General features: G+C 59.7%; 1 protein-coding gene across 1 annotated transcript; it reads left to right on the top strand.

The window, feature by feature from the left end:
- Positions 1–311: 311 nt before the first annotated feature.
- HS3ST2 (heparan sulfate-glucosamine 3-sulfotransferase 2) lies at positions 312–11243 on the top strand. The gene is made up of 2 exons (XM_068207378.1): positions 312–872; positions 9978–11243. The coding sequence occupies exons 1-2, from the start codon at positions 439–441 to the stop codon at positions 10594–10596; spliced, it is 1053 nt and encodes a 350-aa protein (XP_068063479.1). The 5' UTR covers positions 312–438; the 3' UTR covers positions 10597–11243.
- The last annotated feature ends 2797 nt before the right edge of the window (positions 11244–14040 follow it).

Genomic DNA, 14040 nt, shown 5'->3' with positions numbered 1-14040 from the left:
GGACGGGACGATCGCAGCGGCGCCGGGGCCGGGCAGGGCAGGACTGGGCGGGCGGCGGGACCGCCCCGGCCCCGTGGCAGCCCGGTCCCGGGAGGAAGGGCTCTGCGCGGCGGTACCCCCGGCCCGGCCCGGGGGAGGCACCGGCCGCCGAGCGGCCGCGGGGGCTCCGGGAGGCGCTGACGTCAGGCGGCCCCTTAAATAGCGACGCAGCCGCCGCTGCCCCGGCACTTCCCGCGGAGGCAGCGCGGAGCCGCCGCCGCCCGATCGCGGGGATGGCCGCGGCGGGGCGGCGGGCGCAGGGGGGCCGGGGCGGGCGCAGCCCCCTCGGGCGGCCCGGCCGCGCCGCCGCGTAGCCGCGGGCGATGCCGGAGCGGCCGCGCCGGGGCCGGGGCGCCGGGCCGGGGCCCGCCGTGCCCGGCGGCGCGGCCCCATGGAGCCATGGCGCGTAGGGCGCCGAGCGGGTGGGCCCCGGCCGTGGCTCCGGCTCCGTCCCGGCGGCTGGCAGGGAGGGTCCTCGTCCTCTTCACGCTGTCGCTGTCCTGCTCGTACCTGTGCTACAGCCTCCTGTGCTGCTGCGGCAGCCCCGCCGCGCCCCGCGCCCGCTGCCCGCCCGCCCGCGCCGCCGCCGCCAAGAAACTTCTGCAGCAGTCGCGGCCGTGCGGGCGGCCGCCCCCCGCCCCGCCGGCCGGCAGCGCCCCGGGGCCGGCCCGCCCGGGCACCAAGCGCCTGCCGCGGGCCATCGTGGTGGGCGTCAAGAAGGGCGGCACCCGCGCCGTGCTGGAGTTCATCCGGGTGCACCCCGAGGTGCGCGCGCTGGGCACCGAGCCCCACTTCTTCGACAGGAACTACCACCGCGGGCTGGAGTGGTACAGGTGAGGGCGGGCGGCTGCGGGACCGGCCCCCGCCCGCCCCGGGCACCCCTTGTCCCCGGCCGCCGGCCGTCCCCCGTCCCGGAACATCCCCGTGCCTGTACACCGCGGGCACTCGCCGCCTCGCTGCCCGCCTGCGTCCCTTCTCCTCTCCCGGCGCTCTCGCTGGCGCTGCGGACTCGGGTCCGCGTTCCTCGGTCAATCGATGGAGCCGGCGGGGCGGGAGTGGCCGGAGCGGTCCCGGCGGGCGGGCGGGCGGGCGGCGGAGGCTGTCGCCCGGCCGCACTCAGGGAGTTTTCCTTGATCTCCTCTTGCTGTAGCCGAGCGGGTCGCGGCTCGGTCCTGCCCGTTCGCCGGGGCTCTCGGCTGTAGTCCCCCGAGGCCCGGCCCTGCCGGTAGGCACCCACGAACCAGGACGATGCCAGGGCATCCCCTCCATCCCGTCTGAGGAAACATTTGCCTGGGTGAACGGTTCTCCAAAACGCGCGAGTGCCTGCTCGGGATGCACTGTCCTCCCGCATCCCTGCTCGGTGCACCCCGGCACGCTTCTGCTGCCGGGTTTGATCGCTGGCTCCTGAGAGGGACAGTCCTTGTCCTCTGCCATCCCATCTCTCTGAACTCGAGGAACTGTGGATCTGTATGGAATCTCTGATCATTTGCAGAGGTCAGCGAGTGTGTCTCCAGCAGGAGATGGTGGGATTTTAATTCCTGTAAGGGCTTTTGTGAGGTGCTGTGGGCGCTCTGGGAGTGGCAGCAAGTGCTGCTGTTAAGCAGGTCACAGCGCCCATGGGCTCAGCAGTGCTGCCAGCTATTCACCCCCTGCTCCCTGTGGTTCCCACCCAGTGTACTGGCGGGTGCTTGCTGTGCTCTTGTAGATGCTGGGTGCGTTCTAGCAAGGCCATGGGGCCTCTGCTGGGCGGAGGAGGCGGCCTTGGGGTCGCACCAGGCTCTCCTGCCCTCCATCTTGACGGCGGTTTCCTGGCAGAGATGTCCCCAGTTCCAAAGCAGGTCAGTGCTCAGTGGCAAGCAGGTGGGAAGTCAGTGTGACGTAGTGCTCACTCCCAGCTCTGCCCGGGTCCTGGTACCTGGGGCTCGTGCCTTGAGAGGCAGCACAGGCACTGCATGGAGAGACCTCAGCGCTGCTGCCCTGTGTCCTGCTGGGGTCACAGCAGACCCTGCAGCCAGGAGTGTTCCGATCCTCTGGTGCCAGTACTGGTGGGAGGTGACAGGAGAGCCAAGACAGGCACAGGTGAAGCTCATTGAAGCTATTTCCCTCTTTGAGGGTGTCCTGCAGCATGCCACATTCCTCCTACCCTTCAGAGAGTAGCTGCAGCAATACCCTTCATCTGCTCTTGCCTCTTGGCAGGTCTGTTTCATTCCCACACCCTCCTCCCAACATCAGGCACTGTCACCCATCCTGCATTCCCTAAAAGCCAGCAGCTGTGAGCAGCCCTGCAGCACAGGCATGTGAGGACAGTGCTTTCTCTGAAAGACACCCAGAGTGGCAGGATGGGTGATGGAGCAGAATATGGGTCCTGGCTGAGCCACTCGCTCAGAGGGGAGCTGCATGGGCTCAGCACCTAGCTGGGAAGCAAACCCCATAATCCTGAGCTGGGATCCTTCCCTGAATCCTTGTGTCTGTGACTGCTCTGGGCTGTGCTTCCCCTGTGTGCTGTCAGTGTGGGAAGTGTGGGGCTGGGAGCCTCATGGGCAGTGCAGGACTGAACCTGTAACTCTACTCCCTTACGAGGTTTGGGACACAGAGCCTGCCCTGAATGAAGGGACAGACCCTGCCCGGGGCATGTAGGAGCACCTGTGGACACCAGCAGTGGTGCTGACCCCGGAGGCAGGAGCTGTGCCCTCTCCCCTCACTGGCACTGAGGGGCTGCAGCAGTGTGCAGCTGAGCAGACAGCTTCCATCCGAGCCGTTGTTCAGCCTGGGATTGTCCATGTGAAGGGACTTGTCCATGACCAGGAGGGATGCAGCCTGTGGCAGTGGCAGGGGGGTTTTGGAGCAAGGTGGGAGCAGCAGTGGGAGCATGGCCAGGTGAGCAGCTCCCTGCCCCAGGGCCCAGCTCTGTCTGGATCAATAGAGAGATCATGCCTGAGCAGCGGGGCCTCCAAATTACTTCAGCTAAAACAATTAAATTACACTTCCTTGGTTTTATTACCTTATTTTTTTTAAACTGACAAATGTGCCAAAACTTAAGCACAGAGGCTGCTAAAGTATAAAACGTGGAATTGATTTCCCTCCTTGCAATTGGAGCAATTAATGTGGAGCAGGTCTAACCCACAGCGGGATAAGCTCCTGTCGCTCTGCCAAGAGCCTGGGAGCAGGAGAGCAGAGTCCTGCCAGTGGCCATGGCCCAGTAAGGACAGAGCAGAGGCTGGGGGCAGCAGGGATTGCAAGGGGCCTGCCAGGACCCCAGAGTGGGGGGCTGCACCTGGCCTGGCTGGGGCTGTGTTCCAGCTTCCCGCTGGGGAGAGCAGGTGCTGCCACGCTTGTGGAGGGTGGTGTCTGCAGGCTGCCCGGAGCACCGACCCCTTGGAAAGGCAAGGGTAAAGGCATTCCCTGATGTGAGTGGAGACTTCGCCTGCAGGAGCCTCTGGCTGCTCAGTGCCAAGCTGTGTCTTTCCCTCGTGCCCCAGTGGGGACCCAAGTGGAGAGACCAAGTTGGTCTTTGGTGGAGTTGCAAGTAGCATGAGAGCCCCTTTGGTGCTCCAGAAACGCTGGTTATCATTTTCTCACGTTTTACCCTGCCCTGGCATTTGTCTGACACAGAGATGGCAGAGCTAGCAGGAGGGGACACCTCCTCATCTGCCTGTCCTTGCCTCTCCAAATGTCATGCTTTGCTTGTTCACAGCTGCTCTCACGGTGCCTCCTGCCTTCGCTGCTGCCGTGGCCCGGAGCAGCCCCCGCTCCCCCTGTGCAGGAGATGAACGCTGGGCACAGCCAGACCCCGGGCTCCCCCCGGGGGGGACCCCCCACTACCCGGGGGCTGCCCACTCACTGGCTCCAGACCCAGAGCCCCCGTGCTGCTTCCAGTTCCCATCAGTCTCTAATCCACCTCATTAGCTACAGATACACTACAGGAAAGATATTTTTAGCAAGGTCTGTTTAAAGACAACTGAAACCAAACAGCAGCTACTGGGGAATATCGATTCATTACCAATCCTGCACTAAATGTTCAATATTGAGCTTTTTCCTGCTGCAAGTACTGTGGGCCAATAACCTTCAATATTTTCCAGAACACAGGGAAGATGGTGTGATTTAAATTGCTGTTAACTTTGAGTAGTGGCTCTAATTGCAGCATCTCAGGGTGCAGTTTTTCTCCTTAGAATTCCTGAGTGATCCTGTCAGATGACCAGAGCTCTTTTCACAGAGAGGGGCTTTTCCTTGTGGCTGCAGCGGCAGGCTGAGCCTGGCTCCCACCCATCCTGGCTGCCACAGCTGAGCCCGGGGGCGGTGTTGGCACAGGGCAGAGCCTGTCTGGTTCTGCACGGACCCCTCTGCCTGGAGCCCTGATCCCAGGGATGGCACTTGGTTCGAGCTTGGCTTCCCGTGCACTGCTCCCACAGGTCCCTGGAGCACCGGCGCCGCTGGAGCTCTGCCCCTGCCCCTCATCCCTGCCTTGCCCCTGGTTTTGGGGTGCTCCGGGCGCTGCAGCTGCACAAGGAAGGCGGCTGGAGCACCGTGCAGCCCTGCCAGGGGACATGGCTGTGTCCCCGTGCCCCTGGGCCTGTGGCAGGGCAGGCAAAGAGCCGGCAGACGCTAATTGCTCCCGGCCATTGCTAATTGCTCCCGGATAATGGCCGGGCTGGCACACGCACAAATGGGAGCCCATTAGGCTTTGCCCGGCGACATGTTTGTGGGCTTTACTGACAGTGCATTTGGGTAAAGTTAATTAGTGAGAAGAGAGGAAGGCAGCAGCTTCAAGGATGCTTTGAAATTTCCTTGACTTCAGAGAGTGCCCTGGCTCTGGGGAATGAGCATGGAACCCGTGGCAGAGACTGCTGCATGCAGCACAGCCCGGGCAGCGTTCCCTGGGCTCTGCCATGCCCGTGCTGCCCGTGGACAGCAGTCCTGCTGTCCTGCCCGGGGTGGACCAGGTGCTGCCAGGACCCTCACTCGGGCCAGGACAGCTTCCCTCTCTGAGGAGCTGGGAGAGAGGCTGGAGATGAGCCCACGTGGGGTTCCTCGCCTTCGGCATTAAAGATGTGAATCCCAGCTCTGTTCCTTCACCTGGTTTAATGCTGCAGTTTGTTCTCACCTTTGCTTTGGAAGTACCAAATTCAGCCGGTGACCTGGCACACCATGGGCTTGGCTGCCCTGTGAGGCTGGCGAGAAAAGGACAGCAGGCCCTGGTGACCCTGGGTGTCCATGGTGGAGCCGGGCTCTGCCCACAATGTGTGCCCCGAGATGAGCACACAGGGACAAGGGCCAGAGCTGGCTCACAGGCCTCTGAGTGACAGGGAGCCTCCAGGACCCATTACCAGGTTGGTGGGGTTGGTGCTTGGCTGTACTGCCCATTTGCCATTTGCACTCACCTGGCACAGGGAGGTCACCAAGTGGCCGCCGTGGCTCTGACACAGGCTGCTAGCTTGGGAATTGCTGCAGCAGCTGGGGCACATGCAGAGGCTTTAAAAACGAGTATTCAGTTTCGAAGTTTCACCTGTGCAAGGAGATGCCTTGGAAGTGGGAAAGGGGGAGACTCCAGCCAGTCCATGAGCAGAGGGCAGCCCCCAGCAGGGCTGAGAGCTGGGCTCTGTGCAAGCAGTGCAGGAAGCCCTCGTCTCCTGCTCCTTCCCAGCTCCACTGCCCTCAGAGCTGACCTTGGCCTCTGCCAGACCCTCTGTCAGTGCTGAGGAAGGTGAGAGTCACACATAGGTGTGACTGTGAAGGGCAATGGCAGTGTACCCTTTGGTAGAGAATCTCTTGACTTAAAGGACACTGCAAATCTCTGGAGTATTTAAATGATTAAAAATGAATCAGCAACAAAGTTAATTACTGTGTTCGCTCTGCTTTTATGCATGGAAATGTCCCTCATTAGCTGTCTGCAAGCACTGGTGTAAATTCTTTGAACATAAACATTTATTAAAGGGAGCTGCTCCATCATAAAATCCTGGCTGCTGTAGTGTGGGGTGGTGGCAGCGGGGCCATGGGGCCCAGCCAGCTGCTGCCAGGGCCACCACCCTTGGGTGGTGCTTGTGGCTGTGGACACGGTGCTGTCTCTGCAGGCTGGGGATGCAGCCAGTCTGTCCTGCTGGGCATGGCAGTGCCCTGCTCTGGGCCAGATGGCCCCAGCCCGCAGGGCTGCCAGCAGGGCAGCGAGAGCTCTGCTCTGGGGCTGCAGAGCTGCTGGGCATCCCCCCTCTCCCCTGAGCCCCTCACACCCTTGGCAGGGTGGTGCAGCCCTCGGCCAGGGCATCGCTGTGTCCTCCGTGCCCCCTGTGATGTCTCTCAGCCAGAGGTTTTTATTTTCATCACATCTCGGGTTCTCACTTGTTTAACCAGTTTTGTTTAAACTTCCCAAAGCTACCAGAAGTAGATGTGCTGGAGCTTTCATCCACCACTGCCACCCGCTGTCCTGCTGAGCAGAGGTGCCAGGCAGGAGCTGAGGGTGCTGTCAGCTGTGTGTGCGCCCGTGGCACGGCACGGCACAGCACGGCACAGTCCTGCTGGAGCACTGCTGGCTCCTGTGCTTGCCGTGCTCACCTCCCAGCGCATCAAGCTGCAGCTGGAGACTCGCTCGCAGCCCACCCCTCTCTGCTGGTGACATCAGCTGGGAGAGGGGAAGAGCAGAGCCCTCGCCACAGGAGCTGGCACTTGGGATTTTTTGCCAAATTAAGCAGTTTGTTTCCGTGCCGCTGAGCAGATGGAGCTCAGGATCGCACACGCCAACCTCTGCACACAGCAGGGACTGACCCGGAGCTGCTCTGGGGCCGGGCTGTGATGGGATTATCAGTGGGCACTGCCCTCCCCACTCTCATCTGCAATATCTCAATTGTTTGATGAGATTTTGTACAAATTCCTCCCTGGGAGAGTGTTTCACGCATGTTCGACATCAAAGCGGCACAGCCAGTGAGCGACCGCATGTTTCTTTAATGTGGGAGTGTTGTAGGGGCCGCGGGGTGCCCAAAGGCAGATTATAACAAAATTAATAATTCAGGCTCGGGAAGGTGCTGGTGAGGAGTTAACCCCTTCAGGGCGAGTCGCTGCCTTCATGCTGCCTTGGGCAGGCTCTGCCTTGCTGCTGCCCAGTACCTCTGGGGTGGTGGGCTTGTGGGGGCTGGGGTGCTGGGCTTGTGAGGGCTGGGGTGCTGGGCTTGTGGGGCTGGGGTGGTGGGCTTGTGAGGGCTGGGGTGCTGGGCTTGTGGGGCTGGGGTGGTGGGCTTGTGGGGGCTGGGGTGGTGGGCTTGTGAGGGCTGGGGTGCTGGGCTTGTGGGGGCTGGGGTGGTGGGCTTGTGGGGGCTGGGGTGGTGGGCTTGTGAGGGCTGGGGTGCTGGGCTTGTGGGGGCTGGGGTGGTGGGCTTGTGGAGCTGTGCTGGCTCCAGGCACCGCAGGGCACAGCTGAGCCACAGCAGGGCACAGCAGCTCCCCTGGGCTGCACCCACACATGTCCCCATGTCACTAACACGGGCAAACACAACCTCTAAATCTGGGCTGGAGGGAGTGTTAGTGCCCATATCAAGTGGCGATAAAGGGCTTTAAGAACTGGGCAAGTCTAGTGAAAGTAATCTCTAATTCAGGAGGAATTAATGCTGTCCCTGCAGCCAGAGCAATGTGCTGAGCGAGTGCCCCAGCCATCCTCCCCCTGCCAGTGTCACTCGTACATCCCTGTCCCCATGCTGGCAGCAGCTGGCTCAGCACATGCCAGGAGCCAGTGCCAAGGCCAGCTGGGGACAGCAGCGGAGCCACAGGACATGCCCGTGGAGCAGCAGGAGCAACTCCTGGCTGAGCCCTGGCCACACAGCTGTGGCACTGTGGGCCAGCACCAAGAACCTTCACACCTACATATGCCAGCCTGGGCCTTAAAGCTGTGTGACATGCTATTTGTATGCAAATAACCCTGTGAATGCAGAAGTCCAAAAATATTATTTTTAAGTCTGGTGTAATTAAGTTTGCTATGCATTTCCCTGCTCCTGCAGCCCTGGGGATCCTGCCGTTAGCGGGAAAATGAATGCCTGGATGACATCTCTCCCCCTTGCATGGCTTCACTGCTGATTTATTTATCTGCCCATGCAGTGTTTTGTTGTCTCAGCAGTCTCTGTTGCTCAGGAGCAGCAAACACTAGGAGTCCATTTAAAAAAAACAACTCTTGTCTCATTTCAGTAATTTACTATGCAGAGGTTTTGTGTTTTTCATAATGGATTAGAACCTGTAATTTTGTATTTTGAATGCATGGACCTAATAACTCACGTAATGAAAGTCTAACAGACTTGAGGATGAGCCATTAATGAAACAGCAGTTTTATGACCCTCCACAATATATTGTAATAGTGAATCACTTACAGAGCTGTCCTGTGCTGATTTATGATGAAACTTGTTTGTGATGTGGCGATAGAACCACGTGCCTGCACTTCTTGACAGTCATTAACAATGGGAATCATAATCGGGATTTATGGGGTTTGGAGCAGAGCAGTGGGAAAGGCCAATTAAGCACCATCCGTGCTCAGGTACCTCAGTGAACCAGCCCTGCTAATTTATGCTGACTAATTAGTTTGTTTTCTCTCGAATTAGGAAGCTGGTCAAGAGCACATGAGGGCGCATGGGATGGTGCCCTCAGCAGGTGCCACCACTCCCCGCTTTGCCCTGGGTCTTCCATCTCTGTCCTCTGGACACACAGGTGCTGTGGGCTGCTGCTGGACCTCCTCCCAGTGAGGTCTTTTAATGGGCCCAAAGCCACTGGCCATGGGCTGTGTTTTAGGGATGCTGGAGGTGCCAGGCCCCGGTCATGCACTGACCCAGCCGGGGGAGCCCTCGTGGCCCTGGCAGCTGTCCGGGTTTGTGGCACGGATAACCCAGTGCCTTGGGCTCTCCGGAGGGACGGCTGCAGACAGGGATGCAGAGAGGGATGGTGTTTTTGCTTTCCCTGGCTGCTGCTGGCTGGAAAGTCTCCAGAGCACCCAGGGCTCCAAGGTGGGTGAAGTGACGGCGGTGCCAGCACCAGGTCCCCGTGCAGGGCCGAGCACCCACACAGTGCCTGGGATCTGCGTTGTGGGGGCCACAGGGAGCTCCACCAGCTGAACTGGGGCTGTGCCTGCTCACACCACAGCAGCTGCTGCTGCCACAGGGTGCTGGTGCCACAGGGCGCTGCTGGGTGTGGATGCAGCAGAAGGGTGCTGGCCTCATCCTGGCTGCCACAACTCCCTGTCCACTCCAGCCAGGCATTCCCTACCTGCTGTCTGCCTGCTCCAGCCAGGGGACCTCCAATGCCATGAATCTGACTGCAGTGGATTTGATAGTTTACTCTAGTAATACAAGACCAATTTATAAATCTTTCCATCCCATTAGTTTTTATTTGATTTGGATGTTCAGATGTCAAAGCAAATGATTTAATTAGTGCTAAGCTGGGCTGCAGGGAAGCTGCATTTCCCCCAGGCTGGTGCTCCTTGCCTGGCCTGCAGCCCAGCTCCCAGTGCCAGAAACAGACGGGTGTACCCAGGAGCCCATTTGGAGCTGCTGGGCCTGGTCAGGCCCTGGTGGGGTGGGTGATACCCTGGTGGGCACAAGCCCCACATCCCTGGGCAGCCCCATGTCCCAGCTCCCACTGGCAGAGCGGCACAGCCCCCTGGGGCCTGTGCATTGCTCCCCAAGGCTGCTTGTGGTGGTGGTGTGGCACAGCCGTCACGTTCCTGCATCCTGGCACTGGACACACACTTGCTACTGTGTGTGTGGGGCTGCCAGTGCCCCCATCCTCTGCCCAGGCTGTCCCCTGGGACACGGATCGACCTGGAAGTCATCCATGGCCAAGGTCCTCCACAGTGCTGCTGGAGGGATCTGTGCCTGCTTTGTCCCACTGGGAGGGGACATGTCACCAGCCCCATGGCGCAGTCCTGGTGCCTGTCCCGGCTCCCTCCTTACCGTCACCTTCTGCTTCACCTGCAGGAGCTTGATGCCACGAACACTTGACAGCCAGATCACCGTGGAGAAGACCCCCAGCTACTTTGTCACCAAAGAGGCACCACGGCGGATCTTCAACATGTCCCGGGACACGAAGCTGATCGTGGTGGTGCGCAACCCGGTCACCCGTGCCATCTCGGACTACACACAGACGCTCTCCAAGAAGCCAGACATCCCCACCTTCGAGGGGCTGACCTTCCGCAACCGCAGCCTGGGGCTGGTGGACACCTCCTGGAACGCCATCCGCATCGGGATGTACGCCGTGCACCTGGAGAGCTGGCTCCAGTACTTCCCCCTCTCGCAGATTCACTTTGTCAGTGGCGAGAAGCTGATCACGGACCCAGCAGGGGAGATGGGCAAAGTCCAGGATTTCCTGGGCATCAAACGGGTTATCACAGACAAGCACTTCTACTTCAACAAGACAAAAGGCTTTCCGTGCCTGAAGAAGTCAGAGAGCAGCGGCTTGCCTCGCTGCCTTGGCAAGTCCAAGGGCAGGACTCACGTGCAGATAGACCCCGAGGTGATCGAGCAGCTTCGGGACTTTTATAGACCTTATAATATCAAATTCTATGAAACAGTCGGGCAGGACTTCAGGTGGGAGTAAGTGTCCGGGAGCAGAGCTGCAGTGACACGAAGCTGCAATGTTCTCTGAGGAGGGCCCAAGGGGCTGGAGCCAGGACCCCCTCAGCCCAGCCTGCCCAGAATTGTGAGCAGAGGCAGGCAAGGGACTCCCTGACCCTTAGGAGTCTGCAATGCTCCAGAGAACCAAGATAAGGAAGACTCAGAGTCCTGCATCCAAGCTAAGGGATGAGTACCCAGCAGCACTGCCTGTCCCAGTGGGTCAGCAGCAGCGTGGCTTCCTCTGTGGGGTCCTGTTTGCTCTTAGCACCACATGGTCCCCAGGGCCACAGGGATGGCCCCACCCTGCAGCCTGTGTTCAGGCTGCCCCAAAGCACATCCCTCTGTGCCCCAAAGCAGATGGGTGCTCCTGGACAGTGGCAGTGGGACTGTCCCTGCCAGGCCCTGTCCTGGGCAGGCAGAGCTGCACTTTGCCTTTGTCACTTGCGCGCCATGTGTACCCATGAGGACAGTGAGATGTATCTGCTTGACAAAGAAGTCTATGGAAAATGTTGTACTGATATTTTGTCCTGTGAATAAAGCACAGAATCCTGCTGTTACGGGTACTTTAGTGGCACCAGTTTCCTTGTTCAGCTTGTGATCCCTTCGTGTAAATAAAGTGTCTTTCACCAGTCCGTATGCATGGGCTGTTCTTAGGGCAGGGCTGGGCAACCCCCAGGCAGAGCTGGGGGGCCACAGGGAGCCCCCACACCCTCAGGCAGGTGAGGGAATGGGCAGGGGCTCGGGCAGGACAGGGGTCAGCCCAACACCACCAAGGGCACCTGTGGCACAGCCCTGCCTGGGGCTGCCCAGGCTCATCCTCTGGCACGGGGCTGGGGATGGCTCAGAATGAGGCACCGTGGCCATGTAGGGACGCAGCACACCATGGACCAGTTTGCAAGGCTTTACTGCGAGTGATTAGTAACCAGTGAGCTCTAATAGGAAACAATTGGAGTTAATTAGTGGACACCTAAGAGAGCCCCATCTGCATCTCTGCCAATGCCAACTGCAGGGGAAGACACGGCAGTGAGGGCACCCAGAGGCAGTTACGGGCAGGTGGAGGGAGAGATGGGAACTAATGGCCATTGACAGGAAAATTGGATATTTGCTTGTATGATTTTTCCTTTAAAGGAGAAAAACATTCACAGCGAGACTCACAAATCCCAGCCTCGCAGTAGAAAAGCCATTTCCAATCCACTCCAAGGAGGCAGAAGGTGCCAGGTTAGATTGATCCTCCTGACAATACTGTATTAGTGGGAAATTAGAGCTGGAGCCTGAGGAAACTGCTGCGATATCAAACAATTACTTTACATTTGTCCATACAAATGGAGGGAGCAGAAATGTGCTTAAATCAAGTATTAGCTTTCCAAAGGGTGAGCAAATGAGGGCGCAGGCAGGGCTGCACTGAAAATGCAGAGCGCATTAGGAGCTCTTAAAAATGGCTTGAAAAGTCCCAAGCAGGCAATTTGCATGCCGAGGAGGCAGGGCAGGCTTTTGATGAGGATGGAAGGGGTTGGTGAGGACACGGAGTGGTGCTGGTTTGGTGATGTGATGCCGAGTAGAGGGGCTGCCAGAGGGACACCCCTGCTTGCCCAGCCTGGGTTCTCCCCAGCCAGGGCACAGGGGACAGAGGCTCTGCTCTCAGGGCTGTCACGCCACTGTTTGCAGCCATCCCTGGCACAGCACGGCCCCGGCTGTCCCCACAGCAGCCACCGCCGTCGTGTGCGCCGTGTTTTGATGGGTTCACTCAGGCCTGAGCCCCCGAGAGCAGCTGTTTAATATTTAGCAGCTCATAAATAGTTAAACATAATGAGTGTGATTTAAGTGGTCCCTGATCCTACTCGTGCTGAAGAGCTCTTGAGATGAGCTGGGCCAAGGGAGTCCTTCACTGACCGTTCACATCACTGGTGAGTGCCCTGCCCAGAGGAGCAGAGCGTCTGGCACATCCACGGAGTCGCAGCACTGCTCCTGCCTGGAAGCAGCCTCTCCTCCCAAAATGGTCCTCTCCCCTCTGGGACTGTCCCAGGACCTCCCAGCCAAGGGTCTTATCTTCGGCATAGTGTCCCCATTAGTTCCTCACCCTGCCTGTCTCCTGATGAGGATACCCTGACCCGGGGTGAGCTGCCCTGGGAGCACCCCGACTCCAGTGTCTCCCCGTGGTCACTGGGCCAGCTCTTTAAATTCAGTCCTGGTATTTCCAGGTGCACAAGGAGCTTTGTTATCACTCTGACCACGGCAGGATCACAGCACTGTGAGCACCGAGAAAATTTGATTAACTTCTTATTAAGCTAATATGATTCAATTTCACTGCTGGCTCCATGTTTACTGGCAGCAGGCAGAGTCCTGGGAGTGGCTGTGGGGGACTCCCAGCCCTGTCCCCCCACTGCAGTGCTCGGCAGTGTGCTCCTAACACACCTCCTTGCATGCACACAGAGTGGGCAGCAAATAAATACAATCATTAACGGGGACCTCCAACCCCTCGGAGATGATGGATGCCCAGGGGCAGCTGGGATTCAGATACATTCAAGTAGGTCAAGTTTCCTCCTATTATTTCATCAGGCTGCAGCAATGAACGGTGTGACTCAGGGCTCTGTCACTGCTGCCCTGCACAGCTGGATGGGTACAGCTGGATGGGTACACCCAGGGATGCCAGGACCTGCCCGGCAGCACAGAGACACAGCGGGGTGTCCCTCTGGCAGCTGTCCCCGTGTCCCGCCGCGGTGGCCCCGGCGCTGCAGGCTCCCCAGCACTGCTCACCAACAGGCTCTGGGGGCTGCTCCGCACTGCCAGCCCTCGCCTTCTCCGCAGGAACCCGTCCCGGAGAATTCATCGCCACGGAACTCCCGGACAGCAGCAGCCTCTGAGCCCCGCTGCTGCCCTTCCTCCAGCGCTGCTGTGCTGCCCGCCGGCGCTCACAGGGCACCGGGGCTGCCGCGGGCACAAGTCCCCGGCGAACACCAGCCCTGCGGAGGAGGAGCTGCCCGTGCCTGCGGCTGCCAGCCCGGCCCGGCGCCAGGGACGTGCCCCTGCTCACAATGGATCAGCACATTTCATTTGATTTGAAAGTTTTCCGTGCCCAGGGTTCCGCGAGCGCTGCCACGAGAGGACCTGATGGCATCAACGCTGCACTGAAATCTAGGCGTCGCTGCATAATTCATTACCTGGCAGCTAATTAGCCGGCTGGTCCAATTAGTGACTCCTGTACAGCCGGGGCTGCGGCTGCAGGCAGCAGGGGACTGGCACTCCCGGCAGGCGGGCGGTTGAGGGGCTGGCACCTGCCACTGGCCATGGGGGCAGCTCGTGGGGCCCATGGGGTGCCAGCTGCCCAGCGGACCTTCTGCCAGCAGTTGCTGTGGCTGTCGCACCCCCGGCTGCCGCAGCAGCCCTGTCGCAGGCCCTCCAGCCCCGGCTGGGGCTCCTCAGAGCGCTC

The sequence above is a fragment of the Anomalospiza imberbis genome, chromosome 16, assembly GCF_031753505.1.
Source record: "Anomalospiza imberbis isolate Cuckoo-Finch-1a 21T00152 chromosome 16, ASM3175350v1, whole genome shotgun sequence".
In the NCBI taxonomy this organism is placed as follows: domain Eukaryota; kingdom Metazoa; phylum Chordata; class Aves; order Passeriformes; family Viduidae; genus Anomalospiza; species Anomalospiza imberbis.
The sequence above is the reverse complement of the archived record's forward strand: the minus strand, read 5'-3'. Positions and strand labels throughout refer to the sequence as shown.